Source organism: Hemiscyllium ocellatum, chromosome 29 (assembly GCF_020745735.1).
Source record: "Hemiscyllium ocellatum isolate sHemOce1 chromosome 29, sHemOce1.pat.X.cur, whole genome shotgun sequence".
NCBI classification, from domain to species: Eukaryota; Metazoa; Chordata; class Chondrichthyes; order Orectolobiformes; family Hemiscylliidae; genus Hemiscyllium; species Hemiscyllium ocellatum.
Window position 1 is genome coordinate 55,067,435 of NC_083429.1, and position 18,340 is coordinate 55,085,774.

The window sequence follows — 18,340 nt, forward strand, 5'->3', positions numbered from 1 at the left end:
AAATGCTTCTTGTAGATAGTGCACATCGCTGCTAGTGAGTGTTGGTGGTGGAGGAAAAAGATGTTTGTGAATGTGGTGCCAATCAGGCAGGCTACTTTATCCTGAATGGTTAGAGACAAAAAACTGCAGAATTCCAAGTAGACGAGCAGGAGGCTGGAAGAATGCAGCAAGCCAGGCAGCGTGAGGAGGTGGAGAAGTCGATGTTTTGGGTGTAATCCTTCTGCAGGACTGAGAGTGGGTGGAAGGGGTGTTGCAGATGAAGTGGAGGTAGGGGAGGGGGGTGATGGTGGGGAGGTGGGGATAGATGAACACAGGTAGAGGGTAGGACCTGGTTGGTCAATGAATCCTCCCTTTGACAACCAGGTCATACACTCCCCTACCTTACCTCACCACATCACCACCCCCCAATCCCCTTTAACTGCAGCTTCTCTTACACCCTCCCCCAACTTCTCCACCTCCACATGCAGCCTGGCTTGCTGTGTTTTTCCAGCCTCCTGGGTAAGGTAGACAAGCAGGAGGCTGGAAGAACACAGCAAGGCATTTTACTGATGATCAAGAGTCGATTGATGGTGGTAATTGGTGGGTTGGATTTTTTTTTGTACTTAATTGTCTTAAGTATCTCTAAAGCTGAAAATGTGTTGCTGGAAAAGCACAGCGGGTCAGGCAGCATCCAAGGAACAGGAAATTCGACGTTTCAGGCATAAGCCCTTCCCAAAACGTCGAATTTCCTGTTCCTTGGATGCTGCCTGACCTGCTGCACTTTTCCAGCAATACATTTTCAGCTCTGATCTCCAGATCTGCAGTCCTCATTTTCTCCTCTCTATCTCTAAAGCCCAGGATTCCATATATCTTCTTAAACTCACAGTCAGCCCTTCACCTATTTGTCCTGCTTTTTATGTACAGGATATACCTGGGCAAGTTTCCTCATTGCCAGGTATCAGTGTTGTAACTGTACTGGAACAGCTTGGCTAGGGGGAGCAGCAAGTTCTGAAGCGCAAGTCTTCAGTACCATTGCAGAATGTTGACAGGGCCCATAGCTTTTGCAGTATCCAGTGTTTCCAACTGTTCCTTAAAATCACACGGAGTGAATCAAACTGGCTGAAGCCTGGTATCTGTGATGCTGGGGACCACTGGGGGAGGCTGAGGTGGATCATCCACTCGGCACTTCTGGCTGAAGATTGTTGTGAATGTTTCGGCCGTATCTTTAGCACTGACGTAGATTAGATTACTTACAGTGTGGAAACAGGCCCTTCAGCCCAACAAGTCCACACCAATCCGCTGAAGATCCAGGCCCATTCCCCTACATTTACCCCTTCACCTAACACTACGGGCAATTTAGCATGGCCAATTCACCTAACCTGCACATTTTTGGATTGTGGGAGGAAACCGGAGCACCTGGAGGAAACCTACGCAGACACGGGGAGAATGTGCAAACTCCACACAGAGTCACCTTCAGATGGGAATTGAACCCGGGTCTCTGGCGCTGTGAGGCAGCAGTGCTAACCACTGTGCCACCGTGCTGGGCTCTTCGATCATTGATGAAAATGTGTTGCTGGTTAAAGCACAGCAGGTCAGGCAGCATCCAAGGAACAGGAAATTTGACGTTTCGGGCCAGAGCCCTTCATCAGGAATGAGGAGAGTGTGCCAGGCAGGCTAAGATAAAAGGTAGGGAGGAGGGACTTGGGGGAGGGGCGATGGAGATGTGATAGGTGGAAGGAGGTCAAGGTGAGGGTGATAGGCTGGAGTGGGGTGCGGGTGGAGAGGTCAGGAAGAAGATTGCAGGTTAGGAGGGCGGTGCTGAGTTCAAGGGAATCGACTGAGACAAGGTGGGGGGAGGGGAAATGAGGAAACTGGAGAAATCCGAGTTCATCCCTTGTGGTTGGAGGGTTCCCAGGCGGAAGATGAGGCGCTCCTCCTCCAGCCGTCGTGTTGTTATGTTCTGCCGATGGAGGAGTCCAAGGACCTGCATGTCCTCGTTGAAGTGGGAGAGAGAGTTAAAGTGTTGAGCCATGGGGTGGTTGAGTTGGTTGGTCCGGGTGTCCCAGAGGTGTTCCCTGAAGCGTTCCGCAAGTAGGCGGCCCGTCTCCCCAATATAGAGGAGGCCACATTGGGTGCAGCGGATGCAATAGATGATGTGTGTGGAGGTGCAGGTGAATTTGTGGCGGATATGGAAGGATCCCTTAGGGCCTTGGAGGGAAGTAAGGGAGGAGGTGTGGGCGCAAGTTTTACATTTCCTGCGGTTGCAGGGGAAGGTACCGGCAGTGGAGGTTGGGTTGGTGGGGGGTGTGGACCTGACGAGGGAGTCATGAAGGGAGTGGTCTTTGCGGAACGCTGATAGGGGAAGGGAGGGAAATATATCCCTGGTGGTGGGGTCCGTTTTCCTCGAACTCAGCACCGCCCTCCTAACCTGCAATCTTCTTCCTGACTTCTCCGCCCCCACCCCATTCCAGCCTATCACCCTCACCTTGACCTCCTTCCACCTATCACATCTCCATCGCCCCTCTCCCAAGTCCCTCCTCCTTACCTTTTATCTTAGCCTGCCTGGCACACTCTCCTCATTCCTGATGAAGGACTCTGGCCCGAAACGTCAAATTTCTTGTTCCTTGGATGCTGCCTGACCTGCTGGGCTTTAACCAGCAACACATTTTCAGCTCTGATCTCCAGCATCTGCAGACCTCACTTTTTACTCTTCGATCATTGAGAATGGGGGTATTAGTTGAGCTGTTTAATTGCCCACCACCATTCATGGCTGGATGCAACAAGACTGCAGAGCTTAGGTCTGATCTGTTGGTTGTGGGATTGCCTAGCTCTGTCTATCACTTGCTGCTTACTCTGTTCTGCATGTGAGTAGTCCTGTTTGGTAGCTTCACCAGGTTGACACCTCATTTTCAGGTACTCTGGTGCTGCTCCTAGCATGCCCTCCTGCACTCTCCATTGAACCAGGGTTGATCTCCTGTCTTGATGGTAATGTGGGACATGGCAGGCCATGAGTTTGCAGATTGTGCTGGAATACTGTTGATGCTCCAGTGTCTCATGGATACCCAGCCTTTAGTTGTCAGATCTGGTCGAAGTCTGTCCTATTCAGCAGACTAAATGTAGTTTTCCATTCTCCCTCTTCCTTCTTTCTTTCATTAGTACTACTCTTCAGTCAACAGGATGTTTTCTAAAATCTACAGATCTCTGAAAGAGAATCAATTTTACTACCTCTCCATCCACCACCTCAACACTGGGATGAAGCTCATCTGATCTTTGGAATTTATCAACTTTCAACCCAGTTAGCTTTTCAATACCCTCTTTCCTGATAACAACTTCTTTTAGTTCCTTCATTTCTGGGAGATCTTTAACATCTTCCTCCATGAAGACTGACACAAAACAAGCGTTTTGTTTTTCTGCCATCCATTCAAAATAGGAGGCATGTTACCTTTATTTATAATAAATTGCTTAAAACTGATACACAGTCTTTGTAGTCTTAGGAAGATGAGTTCACCTTTTAGCTTGTTCAAGCTTGTCCTACCAGTCAGTGAACTCATACTTGAGTTATGAAGTAACTCCATACCATGTACAACAAGATTTAGGCCCGTTTGAGAGAGACTCACAGCAACATGTTGACATGTTGTAACGAAGGGGAAATTTAACTAATTTTTTTCTTAAACTACAAAGGTATCTGTGAATCTCTTCAATTTCTTTACATATTAAAATAATCCTGAAATATACTCGTGAGACAACTGAGTGTCAGTCTTTCAGTTTTGCCTACCTCTGATGGTTCTGTTTTCATTATTGATATGAGTTTATCACTTTGAAATATCTCAGGTGTTTCTGGTGCATCTGCAAAAAAAAAAGCAGAAATCGGTAAATACAGAAACAGAGGCATTTTAAAAGATGTTAAAAAAAACTAGAGCTATGCTCTTATCTGTCCTTGCCCAACTATGTCAAGTGATTGGCCAAAATAGAACACATCACAATCAGAATAAGAGCCAGAGATAATATAAGGGGGAAGAACAATGTACATCATGGGTTTGGAGGGTATAGAATATGCTGCCTGAAAGGATGGTAAAGGTATGGTGGTAATGTTGCTAGACTAGTAACCCAGGGCCCCACAATTCTGGGTCATGGGTTGAAATTCCACCATGTCAGATAGTGAAATCTGAATTCAATACAAATCAGGAGTAAAATGGTGACCATGTGACTACAAGCATTGACAGACATCTTTGCATCCTCATTGGCCACAGGTGAGGTCCCAGAGGACTGGAGAATAGCTAATTTTGTCCCATTGTTTCAGAAGCATAACAGGGATAATCCAGGAAATTACAGGCCTGTGGCGCCTCACATCAGTGGGAGGAAAATTATTGGAAAAGATTCTCAGGGACAAGATCGATATGCATTTAGAGGCGAATGGAGTATTAGTGATAGACAGCATGGGTTTGAGCGGCAGAGGTCAAGCTGCACTTCCTTGATCCAGACTTTTCAGGAGGTGACTAAGATAATTGATGAGGGAAAAGTGGTTGATGTTGTCTGCACGGACTTCAGTAAAGCCTTTGACAAGATCTGTCATGGCAGACTGGTACAAAAAGGTGAAGTCACATGGTATGAGGTGAGCTGGCAAGGTGAATACAGGACTGGCTTAGTGATAGGAAATAGAGGGTCGTGGTGTAAGGGTGCTTTTTGGAATGGAGGGTTGTGATTAGTGGCATTCCACAGGGATCAGTGCTGGGACCTCTGCTGCTTGTATTCTACAGAAATGATTTGGAGGAAAACGTAGCTGGTCTAATTTAGTAAGTTTGCGGATGATACAAAGATTGGTAGAATTGCTGATAGTGAGGAGGATTGCCACTGAATACAGTAGGATATAGATCAGTTGGGGGCATGGACAGAAAAATGGCAGATGGAGTTGAGTCTGAACAAATGTGAGGTGACATTGGAAGGACATTTGGAAGGTCAAGTACAAGTTAAAATTATATAGTGAATGGCAGAACCTTTAGGGGTATTGAAATGCAGAGGGGTCTGGGTGTGCAGGTCCACAGATCACTGAAGGTGGCAGCGCAGATAGATAAGGGAGTGAAAAAGGCCTATGGCATGCTTGCCTTCATTGGAAGGGGTGCCGAGTATGAGGATAGACAAGCTGTGCTGCAGCTTTATAGAACTTTAGTTAGGCCACACTTGGAATACTGCACACCGTTCTAGTCACTGCACTACCTGAAGGATGTGGATACTTTGGAGAGGATACAGAAAAGGTTTACCAGGATGTTGCCTGTTATGGGGGATTTTAGCTATGAAGGAAGTTTGGATAGACTGTGTTTGTTTTCACTGGAAAGCAGGGGGTTGAGGGGTGACCTGATAGAAGTTTATAAGATTGTGAAAGTATGAGGCTTTTTCCCAGGGTGGAGGGGTCAATTATTATTGGCGTGGGTTCAAGTTGCGTGAGCAGAGGAAATTTAAAAAAGATGTGCAAGGCAAGATTTTCACACACGGGATGGTAAAGTGCATGGAACACACTGCCAGAGGTGGTGGGGGAAGCAGATACAGTAGCAGCATTCGAAAAGCACCTGGACTAATATATGAACAGGAAGGGAATAGAGGGATGCAGATCCTGTAAGTGAAGATGGTTTTAGTATGGAAGGGCAAAATGTGTCAATGCAGGCTTGGAGGGCCGAAGGGCCTGTTCCTGTGCTGTAATGTTTTTTGTATTGTTGATCATCATAAAAATATTCATCTGGTTCACTAATGCCCTTTAGAGAATGAAATAGTCCATTTTTATCTGGTCTGACCGACATGTGACTCCAGACTCGCAACAATGGGACAGACAGTTAACTACCCTCAGACAATTAGAGATGGACTAATAAGGATAAAGCAGGCAACTTGCCCTTGGAGGCATAGGATGTGGGTCAGATCCTAAATGAGCATTTTGCATCGGTATTCACCCTGGAAAAGGATATGGAAAATAGTGAGATTTGCGTGCAGCATGATAATATGTTACGGCATTTTGAGATCAAGAAAGAAGTGGTGTTGGATTTCTTGAAGAGCATTAAGGTTAAAGGTCCCCAGGATCCGATGGTATCTACCTTAGGTTTTTGAGAGAGGCAAGAGAGGATATTGCTGGGGTCTTGACCAAGATCTTTGTATCCTTGCTAGTCTCTGGAAATGTCCCAGAGGCCTGGGGAGTAACTAATGTTGTTCATCTGTTCAAGAAGACAAATAGGGATAATCCAGGGAACTATTAGACTGGTAAGTCTCACATCGGTGGTTGGGAAGTTATTGGAGAGAATTGTTAGGGATAGGATTTATGCATATTTGGAAAAACGTGGCCTAATTAGGGACAGTCAGCACGGCTTTGTGGGAGGCAGGTCATGTCTTTCTTACTTGATAGAATTTTTCGAGGTGGTGACGAAAGTGATTCACGAGGGTAGAGCAGTGGATGTTGTCCACGTGGATTTTGATAAGGCTTTCGACAGGGCCCCGTATGGTAGGCTCATCCAGAAGATTATGATACATGGGATCACGGTGACTTGGCCGCATGGATTCAGAATCGGCTTGCCCTTAGAAGACAGAGGGTAGTGCGGGAAAGGTGTTTCTCAGGCTGGAGGTCAATGACTACATTGGCCGTAGTTCCGTAGGGCTCTGTATTGGGCGCTCTGCTGTTTGTGATATATATAAATGACATGGATGAAAATATAGTTGGATGGCTTGGTTAGTACATTTACAGACGATACAAAGAAGGGTGGAGTCATGGATAATTTCGAAGGTTATCAAAGCATTCAGCAGGATAGGGATCAGTTGCAGATATAGGTGGAAAAATAGCAGATGGAGTTTAATCCGGGTAAGTGTGAGATGCTGCTCTTTGGGAGATCAAATATCAAGGAAAAATATACAGTTAATGACAGGACCCCGAACAGCATTGGTGTACAGAGGGATCTTGGGGTTCAAGTCCATAATTCTCTGAGAGTAGCCACGCAACCAGATAGGGTGTTCAAGGAGGTATATAGCATGCTTGCCTTTATTGGTTGGTGAATTGAGCACAAGAGTCAGGATGCCATGTTGCAGCTTTATAAAACATTACAGGAAGGATGTGGAGGCTTCAGGAGAGCTTGCAGAAGAGGTTTACCTGGATGCTGCCTGGATTAGAGGGTATGAGCTATAAAGAGAGACTAGAAAAACTCGTGTAGTTTTCTCTGGAGCAGCAGAGGCTAGGGGGCGACTTGATAGAGGTCTATAAACTTATGTGATGCATAAATCAGGTTTGATGGTCAGAATCATTTTCCCAGAGTTGAAATGTCTAATACAAGGGAACATGCATTTAAGATGAGAGGGGGTAAGTTCAAAGGAGAAGCGAAGGGCACGTTTTGTACACAGGAAGTGGTAGGAATTTGGAACGCGCTGCCAGGGGTGGTGGTGGAGGCAGATTCGATAGGGACATTTAAGGGACTTACAGATAAGCACATCAATATGTGAGCAATGAAGGGATATGGACCAAAGGCAGGCAGAATGGATTAATTTAATTTGGCGTCATGTTCAGCACAACACCGTAGGTGAGAAGACCCATTTCGGTGCTGTGCAGTTCTGTATTCTAAATGGTTTATCCAGTGATGTCCTCATCCCATAAATAAATTAAAAACACATTCAACAGGAAATTGGACAAATATTTGAAAGATTAAAAACCATTACAGGTCACTAGGATAGGTGTGGTATTAATTACATACCATTCAATAGGCAAGATGGTTCTCATTTTGTGCTGTATTATTCTATGATTCTAAAAGATTATTCCAGAAAAGAAATCTCACCAAAAACCTTCAACTCTGTTGTGGCTTCACCATTGCCTGCTGGACCAGCACCAACTTGGCAACAAAATGTCCGTTCATCTCTAAGTTCAACATTGTCAATGGTCAGAGTGTAGTTCTTATCCACATTGATTCGATCAGTGTAGTGAGTCTTATTGTTGATAATTCTATTTTCTCCATCCTGGAAATAGATTCGTTGGCGAGTGTCCTTCTCCATCTGAATACAGACACAAGTTTAAATTTAAAGATTTTTAATAAAATGTAAGTTCGATAGTTACAGTTCTTGCCCCTTGAGCTGCGCACTATACTCCAGCTGAAAGATGATCTACATCAAGTCATCAGACAATGCTAGCTGGTATTGGCATCCAGAAGATGCTGAATAATAGAATCATTTTCAATTTAATGTATGTTCTCAAAAACCACACTTTCAAAATGATACATAAACTGTTCCAAGATACATTTCTTTAAAGTCTGAAAAATGTACATTCAAAAAATTGAACAGTTTCTTCTTTAGATCATTTTACTTTTCCAAATGAAAGGCGTGGCTATAGGCTCCTGCATGAGTTCCTGCTATGCCAGCTTTTTTGTGGGATGTCTGCACCATTCCTCATTCCAGGTTTATGCAGGCCCTCTACTACACTCATTTTCCACTTAGATATTTTATCACTTTTCAGATTCAACACTGAGTTCAACAATTTTAGACCATGAACTCTGTCCTCCATCACAAAACCACAGAAATGGTACAGCACAGAAAGGGCCATTTGGAATACCTGGTGCATGCTGACCCAAAGACACCCAGATGCCCTTTTTAATCCCATCTTCCTGTGCAGGCCCATTATGATAGCCTCTATCTCTCTCCCATCCCTCATCACCACTAACCCCAAGGTCTTGGTGGTAACAGTTTGCACTTAGCAAAGATGACCTACTTCCTGCCTTTAATGGAAAATTATAGGCCAATTAGCCTAACCTCGGTTGTTGGTAAAATTCTAGAATCCATCATTAAGGATGAGGTTTCTAATTTCTTGGAAGAGCAGGGTCGGATTAGAACAAGTCAACATGGATTTAGTAAAGGGAGGTCGTGCCTGACAAACCTGTTGGAATTCTTTGAAGAGGTGACAAGTAGGTTAGACCAGGGAAACCCAGTGAATGTGGTCTATCTAGACTTCCAAAAGGCCTTTGATAAGGTGCCACACGGGAGGCTGCTGAGCAAGGTGAGGGCCCATGGTGTTCGAGGTGAGCTACTGGGATGGATTGATGATTGGCTGTCTGACAGAAGGCAGAGAGTTGGGATAAAAGGTTCTTTTTTGGAATGGCAGCCGGTGACAAGCGGTGTCCCGCAGGGTTCAGTGTTGGGGCTGCAACTGTTCACGTTATATATTAATGATCTGGATGAAGGGACTGGGGGCATTCTAGCAAAGTTTGCCGATGATACGAAGTTAGGTGGACAGGCAGGTAGTACTGAGGAAGTGGGGAGGCTGCAGAAGGATCTAGACAGTTTGGGAGAGTGGTCCAGGAAATAGCTGATGGAATTCAATGTGAGCAAATGCAAGGTCTTGCACTTTGGAAAAAAGAATACAAGCATAGACTACTTTCTAAACTGTGAGAAAATTCGTAAAGCCAAAGTACAAAGGGATCTGGGAGTGCTAGTCGAGGATTCTCTAAAGGTAAACATGCAGGTTGAGTCCGTGATTAAGAAAGCGAATGCAATGTTGTCATTTATCTCAAGAGGGTTGGAATATAAAAGCACCGTTGTGCTACTGAGACTTTATAAAGCTCTGGTTAGGCCCCATTTGGAGTACTGTGTCCAGTTTGGTCCCCACACCTCAGGAAGGACATACTGGCACTGGAGCGTGTCCAGCGGAGATTCACACGGATGATCCTGGAATGGTAGGTCTAACATATGAGGAACGGCTGAGGATCCTGGGATTGTATTCATTGGAGTTTAGAAGATTAAGGGGAAATTTAATAGAAACTTACAAGATAATACATGGCTTGGAAAGGGTGGACGCTAGGAAATTGTTTCCATTAGGCGAGTAGACTAGGACCCGTGGACACAGCCTTAAAATTAGAGGGGGTAAATTCAGAACAGAAATGCGGAGGCATTTCTTCAGCCAGAGGGTGGTGGGCCTGTGGAATTCATTGCTGCGGAGTGCAGTGGAGGCCGGGACGCTAAATGTCTTCAAGGCAGAGATTGATAGATTCTTGTTGTCACAAGGAATTAAGGGCTACGGGGAGAATGCGGGTAAGTGGAGTTGAAATGCCCATCAGTCATGCTTGAATGGCGGAGTGGACTCGATGGGCCGAATGGCCTTATTTCCACTCCTATGTCTTATGGTCTTTAATTACCATTTATATTAATTCTCCACTCCAATTAGTACTCGTTTTGCATTTTGCTCTTGATATCCTTACCATCTGTTCTACTTGCTCCCTCTCACCTGCTTGTTACAGCACAAAACCATTCATTCTTCCAGCACTGTCTCATTCTTAAAAGGAGTCTATTGGACTCAAAATGTTAACTTTTTGGCAGGGTAGTGCCAAACCTGCTGAATTTCTCCAGCACTTTCAGTCTATCCTTCAAAACATTAGTTATGTTTACAGATACAACTTGTCAGTTAAGTGATAGATTTCAAATTGCAATATTTCTCCTCATGTTACTGCACTCCTGAATACTTAAAATAGTCGCACAATAACATGGCATCTTCCAGACACACAGTGATGAGTTGTGCCATCAAGGAGTTAGTCAGTCGCATAGTAATACAGCTGCATTAACAAGAAGTGACAGGGCATTAGTACTGAGGGATTGGTCAGCCAGCCAGTAATATGGCTGCATTATAGGAACATGGAAGAGAGGAGCTGGATTAGGCCATTGAAGTCTGAGCCTGCTGAGCCATTCATTCCGATCATGGACAATCACTGAGCTCAATACCCTAATCTCGTCTGTCCCCCCATCCCCTGATCCCTTTAGCCTCACAGCTATATTTACCTTCTTCTTGAAATCACAATGTTTTGGCCTCAACTACATTCTGTGGTAATGAATTCCACAGGCTCTGCACTCTCATTTCTCATCTCAGTCCTAAAAGGTTTACCCTTTAGCCTCAAACCATGATTCCTTGTCTTGGACTCAGCACCATTGGGAACTTCCTTCCTGCATTTCACCGCTCCAGTCCTCTTACAATTTTACAGGTTTCTATGAGATTAGATTAGATTACTAACAGTGTGGAAACAGGCCCTTCGGCCCAACAAGTCCACACAGACCCATTCCCCTACATTTACCCCATTCACCTAACACTACGGGCAATTTAGCTTGGCCAATTCACCTGACCCGCACATCTTTGGACTGTGGGAGGAAACCGGAGCACCCGGAGGAAACCCACGCAGACACGGGGAGAATGTGCAAACTCCACACAGACAGTCACCTGAGTCGGGAATTGAACCTGGGTCTCAGGTGCTGTGAGGTAGCAGTGCTAACCACTGTGCCACCTGACCACTGTGCCACCGTGCCACACCGTGAGATAACCCCTCATTCTTCTGAACTCCATTAATACAATTCTAATTGATTTCAAACTCTCCTCATGCATCAGCCCTACCATTCCAGGAATCAATTTGGTTAACCTTCACTGTACTCCCTCTAGCATCCTCCCAAACCTGCACAGGTGTGGTCTCACCGATGCCCTGTATAATTGCTAAAAATCAACAACATCAGGTTATGGTCCAACAGGTTTATTTGGAAGTACAAGCTTTCGGAGTATTGCTCCTTTGTAGGTAGCAGCTTGTGCTTCCAATTAAACCTGTTGGACTATAACCTGATGCTGTGTGACTTCGTCCACCCCAGTCCAACACCGGCATCTCCACATCCTGTACAATTGCAGCAAGACATTCTTATTCCTAGACTTGAATTGTCTTGCCATGAAGACCAACACAGAATTTGCCTTCTTTACTACCTACAGCACCTTCTGCGATGAGGTGCATGAGGACACCCAGGTCTCATTGAACATTCCCCTATCTCAACTTACAGCCGATTCTCTGCCTTACCATTTCTGCCATCATAGTAGATAACCTCACATTTATGCACATCATACTGCAACTCAGCTTGTCCAAATCCACACCCTCCTCACAACTCACTTTTTCACCCAGCTTTCTGTTATCTGCAAATTTCAAGATTTACATTTAGTTCCCTCAGCTCAATTATTAATGTATATTGTGAATAGTTAGGGTCCCTGTATCAGTCTCTGTCATACTAGGCACAGCCGGCCATTCTGAAAAAGACCCATTTATTCTGACTCCTTGTTTCCTGTCTGCTAGCCAATTTTCACTTCATCTCAACACACTACTCCCAATCCCATTCTCTATAATTTTACACATTCATCTCTTATGTCAGTGTCTGTCATAAACATCCTGAAAATCCAAGTACACATCCTAAAATGGGGACAGGAATGGCTGTTGCAGGTTTCAGGATTTGGATGATTTAGTAAGAACAGAGAAATTGGGAAAGGGTGCAAGGGGTGTGTGGTATTGTTAGTCAAGGACAGTATTACGGTAGCAGAAAAGACATTTGAGGACTCATCTACTGAGGTAGTATGGGCTGAGGTTAGAAACAGGAAAGGAGAGGTCACCCTGTTGGAAATTTTCTATAGGCCTCCAAATAGTTCCAGAGATGTAAAGGAAAGGATAGCAAAGATAATTCTGGACAGGAGTGAGAGTAACAGGGTAGTTGTCATGGGGGACTTTAACTTTCCAAATATTAACTGGGAACACTATAGTTCAAGTACGTTAGATGGGTCAGTTTTTGTCCAGTGTGTGCGGGAGGGTTTCCTGACACAGTATGTAGACAGGCCAACAAGGGGCAAGGCCACATGAGCCAGGTGTTAGATTTGGAGATAGGTGAGCATTGTGGTGATAATGACCACAATTCGGTTATATTTACTTGAGCGATGGAAAGTGATAGATATAAACTGCAGGCCAACATGTATTGCTGGGGAAAAGCAATTATGATGCAATTAGGCATGAGTCAGGATGCATAGGACGGGAAAAGAAACTGCTGGGGATGGGCACAATTGAAATGTGGAGCTTATTCGAGGACCAGCTACTGTGGGTCCTTGGAAAGTATGTACCAGTCAGGCAGGGAGGTAGTTGTCAAGCACAGGAGCCATGGTTTACTAAGGAAGTCAAATCTCTTGTCAAATAGAAGAAGAAGGTTTATGTTAGGATGTACAAAGTTAAAAATCACACAACACCAGGCTATAGTCCAACATGTTTAACTGGAAGCACACTAGCTTTTGGAGTGACACTCCTTCATCAGGTGATAGTGGAGGGCTCGATCGTAACAGAATTTATAGCAAAGATTTGCAGTGTGATGTAACTGGAAGTATACATTGAAAAATTGATTGTCTGTTAAGCCTTTCATCTGTTAGAATACAGTGATAGTTTCACTTCTTTCATGTGTAAATCACAAAACCTTTTTTTAAAGTTGCATTCTCGAGTACATTTCGGTACCCATAGGGAGGGCCTCAACCGGGACCTTGGATTCATGTCACATTACAGGTGACCACCATTGCACCACACACACACACACGCACACACACACACACACACACACACACTTTCTCACACTCACAACCCCCACCCCAGACAGACGGTTACACACACACACACACACACAGACAGACAAAGACCCACATGCACACATATATTTTGTGTGGTGAATTTGCATTGCAGAGTTACATTGCACTTTGCTCAAAAACTGCATACATTCATGTAGAACTCTGAGCTCAAAAACTGCATGAATTTATGTAAAACTCTGTTATCTCACTTTTTAGATTAGAATCAATCTAAACATCAGGTCGTAGACAGAGAACACAAGGGGCTAACACCTTCAACATATTGTCTAGCTATCACCATTGTTAACAGCTAATCCGAGAATACAACTTTTAAAAAAAGGTTTTGTGGTTTACACATGAAAGAAGTGAAACTAATGAGAATACAGAGATACAGACGACTAGACTAGAGGGGATTGCGGTGCATAAGGAGATGTTAGTAATTCTGGAAAGTATAAAAATAGATACGTCCCCTGGGCCGGATGGGATTTATCCTAGGATTCTCTGGGAAAATAGGGAGGAGATTGCTGAGCCTTTGGCTTTGATCTCTATGTTGTCATTGCCTACAGGAATAGTGCCAGAAGACTGGAGGGTAGCAAATGTGGTTCCCTTGTTTAAGAAGGGGAGTAGAGGCAACCCTGGAAATTATAGACCAGTGAGCCTTACGTCGGTTGTGGGTAAATTTGGAAAAGGTTATAAGAAATAGGATTTAAAGTGATCTAGAAAGAAATAGGTTGATTAAGGATAGTCAACATGGTTTTGTGAAGGGTAGGTTGTGCCTCACAAACCTTATTGAGTTCTTTGAGAAGGCGACCAAACAGGTGGATGAGGGTAAAGTGGTTGATGTGGTGTATTTGGATTTCAGTAAGGCATTTGATAAGGTCTCCCATGGTAGGCTATTGCACAAAATTTGGAAGCATGGGATTGATAGTGATTTAGTGGTTTGGATCAGAAATTGGCTAGCTGAAAGAAGACAGAGGGTGGTGGTTGTTGGGAAATATTCATCCTGGAGTTCAGTTACTAGTGGTGTACTGCAAGGTTCTGTTTGTAATTTTTACAAATGATTTGGATGAGTGCGTAGAAGGATGGGTTAGTAAATTTGCGGATGACACTAAGGTCGGTGGAGTTGTGGATTGTGCTGAAGGATGTTGCAGATTGCAGAGGACACAGATAAGCTGCAGAGCTGGGCTGAGAGGCGGCAAAAGGAGTTTAATGTGGAAAAGTGTGAGGTGATTCATTTTGGAAGGAATAACAGGAATGCAGAGTACTGGGCTAATGATAAGATACTTGATTTGGAGATACTTGGTTGTGTAGATGAGCAGAGAGATCTCGCCATCCAGGTGCATAGATCCTTGAAAGTTGCCACCCAGGTGATAGGGTTGTTAAGAAACGTTATGAAGATGTGGATGTATCTTTGAGAGAGCTAAAAACAATAGAACTACGGACACAGCACCAAGTGTTCTCAATAAAGCAATAATATATGTAACACTGAGTTGAACAAATCAAGTAGTTCGTTGCCTGGAAACAAAAAAAAACAACTTTGAATTCAGCCAAATCAGTTTAAACCATACCTCGATTAAAAAAAATACCAATTTCAATCCAATTTGAATTGAGTATATAGACAATGTTAAAAGCCAATGACATGATCCACTGCTCTGGGGTATAAGACCAGGGGAAGGTTGAACAGTTGAGAGGAGAACTGACAAGCCCAGCATGTAAACAGACTGCCTGAAAAGTACCTCTCTTCAAGATGTACCTATTTGATCAGTAACCTGTGACACAGAAATTCCTAACGAGGAGAAAAGAAGACACAGGAAGATCTGAAGACAAGAACCTACAGCTGCCCGGTTCTGAGATAAGAAGTGTTGTTTTGTAAATCTTAATTGGGAATTTTATTGGACAAGTATTATAGAAGGGAAGGTAAAAGATAGGCTGGAGAAAGAAATTGTAAATATCCCCCACATATTTTGTCACATAGCACTGGCTTCAGCCTTGGCCATTCACAGCTCCTAATCTCCCTATAATCTCTCTGTGCACTGTCATTATCATCTCTTTACTGCTACCTTTGCTTCTGGAGCCATGACTCACCTTCTCTCAGCCCAGTATAAATACCTCCCTATTTCTCCCCTTTTTTTAGCTTTGACAAAGGGTCAGTTAGACTCAACGTCAGCTCTTTTCTCTCCTTTCAGATGCTGCCAGACCTGCTGAGATTTTCCAGCATTTTCTCTTTTAGTTGTAAATAGTGGTTAGCTAATTATTGTTATACTTTAAGAAATAAAGTTATTAATTTTTACGTTAAATTGGTCTTGGCCACTCGATTTTACAGATTACTGCATGGGATAAATCTTTTCTGTGTTGCTGGTTTTAGATTAAGCTGGAGAGTTTACCCCATGTCGTATCAGAAGGCATACAGTGTGTTAGCTTTCATTGGTAGAGGGATTGAGTTTTGGAACCATGAGATCATGCTGCAGCTGTACAAAACTCTGGTGCAGCCACACTTGGAGTATTGTGTATAGTTCTGGTCACTGCATTATAGGAAGGATGTGGAAGCTTTGGAAAGGGTCTAGAGATATTTACTAGGATGTTGCCTGGTATGGAGGGAAGGTCTTATGAGGAAAGGCTGAGGGAAATGTTAGAGAGAAGAAGGTTGAGAGGTGACTTAATTGAGACATATAAGAGAATCAGAGGGTTAGATCGGGTGGACAGTGAGAGCCTTTTTACTCGGATGGTGATGGCTAGCACGAGGGGACATAGCTTTAAATTGAGGGGTGATGGGTATAGGACAGATGTCAGAGGTAGTTTCTTTACTCAGAGTAGTAGGGGCATAGAATGCATTGCCTGCAACAGTAATGGACTCACCAACTTTAAGGGCATTTAAATAAGCATTGGATAGACATATGGATGAGTGTAGGTTAGATGGATTTCAGATTGGTTTCACAGGTCGGCGCAACAGCGAGGGGCGAAGGGCCTGTACTGTGCTGGAATGTTCCATTTTCTATAGTTGCACAGAGGCTTGTATCCTGTCACCAAGTCACCCTTTATTTAAATGTGTGCAGTACACGGGCTCTCACCAGCTAGCTCAGAGCCAGTTCCTAAAGTGAGGAGAATCCTTGAGTCTTCTATTTATATCTGTCAGCCAGGGCTTCCTGATTGGTCAGGTTAACCTGACCAATCAGGAATCTCCTACTCAATAAGATCCACCGGGCCAACCTTGTTCCAATGACTACACATCCACTGCCTCTCTTGATCAACATGCTTGAAGAATTCCAGTAGATTTGTCATGTGATTTTCCTAAATGTGTATGATTCCATCACTGTTTTCTGAATGCTGTGCTATAAAATCCTTCATAATGGATTCTTGCATATTCCCCACAACTGCTGTCAGACTTCCTGGCCTATAATTCCCTGTTTTCTCCCTACCTGCCTTTAGTGGGGGTACATTAGCTACTGCCCAATCCGTAGGAACTGTTGCAGAATCTAACGAATCTTGGAAGGTCCATCCACTATTTCTTGGGGCTCTGTCTTATGTACTCTGGGATGTAGATTATCAGACCCTGGTGATTTATCAGCCTTCAATCCATCAATTTCTCCAACATCATTTCTCTTCTAATATTTGCTTTAGTTTCTTCTTCTAATTAAACCCTGCATTCCCCAGTTTCTTGTAATTTTTTCATGTCCTCCTTTATGAGGACGGAAGAGAAGTCTGAATTTAGTTCGTCAGCCATTTCTTTGTTGCCTATTATAAATTCCTGTTTCTAACCATAAGCGACATACATTAGCTTTCACAAATCTTTTCCCCTTTACATGACGATAGAAAACTTTTACAGTTAGTCCTTATGTTCCCTGCAAGATTATCAAGGGGTCAGTCACACAGTAGTAGGGAACAGTCATTTAAGTAGTAATACAGTTCTACTTACAACAAACCATTGGACATATTTCACAGTGCTTGGAGTGGATATCTCAGGAGCACAGGTTATGCGGATGGGTTTTCCAATCTCTGCTTCTACCACAGGCGGGGTCGAAACTTGAACACTACCAATTATACCTATGACAAAAGAACGAAAGAGTGCATTAGCTTCAAATTGTTTCGCTGCAGTTCCCAATATATGGGCTGCATACAGAATAAAGTTGAAGTGGTCTACAGTATACACTAGTGATTGTTACAGTGAAATATGTTTGGTACAGTATATGAGAAAGCATTGATCAAAGTGATTGAAGGTATGTGTGTTAATATCACTATAGCAACAACAATTGTAAATATACTTTCTTGGAAGTAAGTGATTCCAATATTTCTTCAGGAAAGGAGAATTTAAAGCTTGCTTTAAAGCTTTCCGATGCTGCTCTGTTTAACCTTTGATAATGTATTTTGCAACATATTACTTTGTAATGGGATACAGTTCTAACAGCCATGCAAAAATGTGAGTATAAAGCACAATCACTGATGAAAAAAGTTTTTTGCACGTCAGGTCAACATGCTTCTTCAAGGTGACTGTAGTGACTGGAACAATGTCAACCAAGTGACTCTAATGGAATATGAGTTCCCTGATTGGGACTGTCAACCTGGTCCAGTCAGGGACTCCTGGCTGACAGATAGAAACAGGAGCGTCAGAGGTTCTGCTCATGCTACAAGCCAGCTCTGTGCTGACTGGGTCAGTATCATGTACTATGCATGTGTAAATACTTCAGTGAACACACCTGTAACACCAACTGTCAACCATATCAGCTGATGCATAGACAATGATGCTGGTAGCAACTGGGAACAGCAAGCTGTGTGCAGCTCATGTATTATTCATATTTTTACCACTTGGGAACATAACCATTTGACTGAAACTCGTCAGCAATCCCTCTTACCATTGAGGGACATACTGTTTTAGAGCACTAACTCAGTCTGACAGTTGTCATTGGACAGGCTTGCATGTGCATGACCCCTACTGGTTGAAACTCTTCAATCAATGAGCTATACAAACTAGAAAAG

The 18,340-nt window shown here is 43.7% G+C and overlaps 1 protein-coding gene across 2 annotated transcripts in view; it reads right to left on the bottom strand.

Moving 5' to 3' along the window:
• LOC132829626 (cell surface glycoprotein MUC18-like) overlaps positions 1-18,340 on the bottom strand; it is a 197,576-nt gene that overhangs the window by 75,507 nt on the left and 103,729 nt on the right. For both annotated transcript variants that reach the window (XM_060846939.1, XM_060846940.1), the window contains exons 2-4: positions 17,283-17,410; positions 7,776-7,989; positions 3,755-3,825 (exon numbers count right to left, since the gene is read on the bottom strand). In XM_060846939.1, coding sequence (XP_060702922.1) covers positions 3,755-3,825; positions 7,776-7,989; positions 17,283-17,410 — 413 coding nt within the window. The remainder of the gene's footprint in view (positions 1-3,754; positions 3,826-7,775; positions 7,990-17,282; positions 17,411-18,340) is intronic.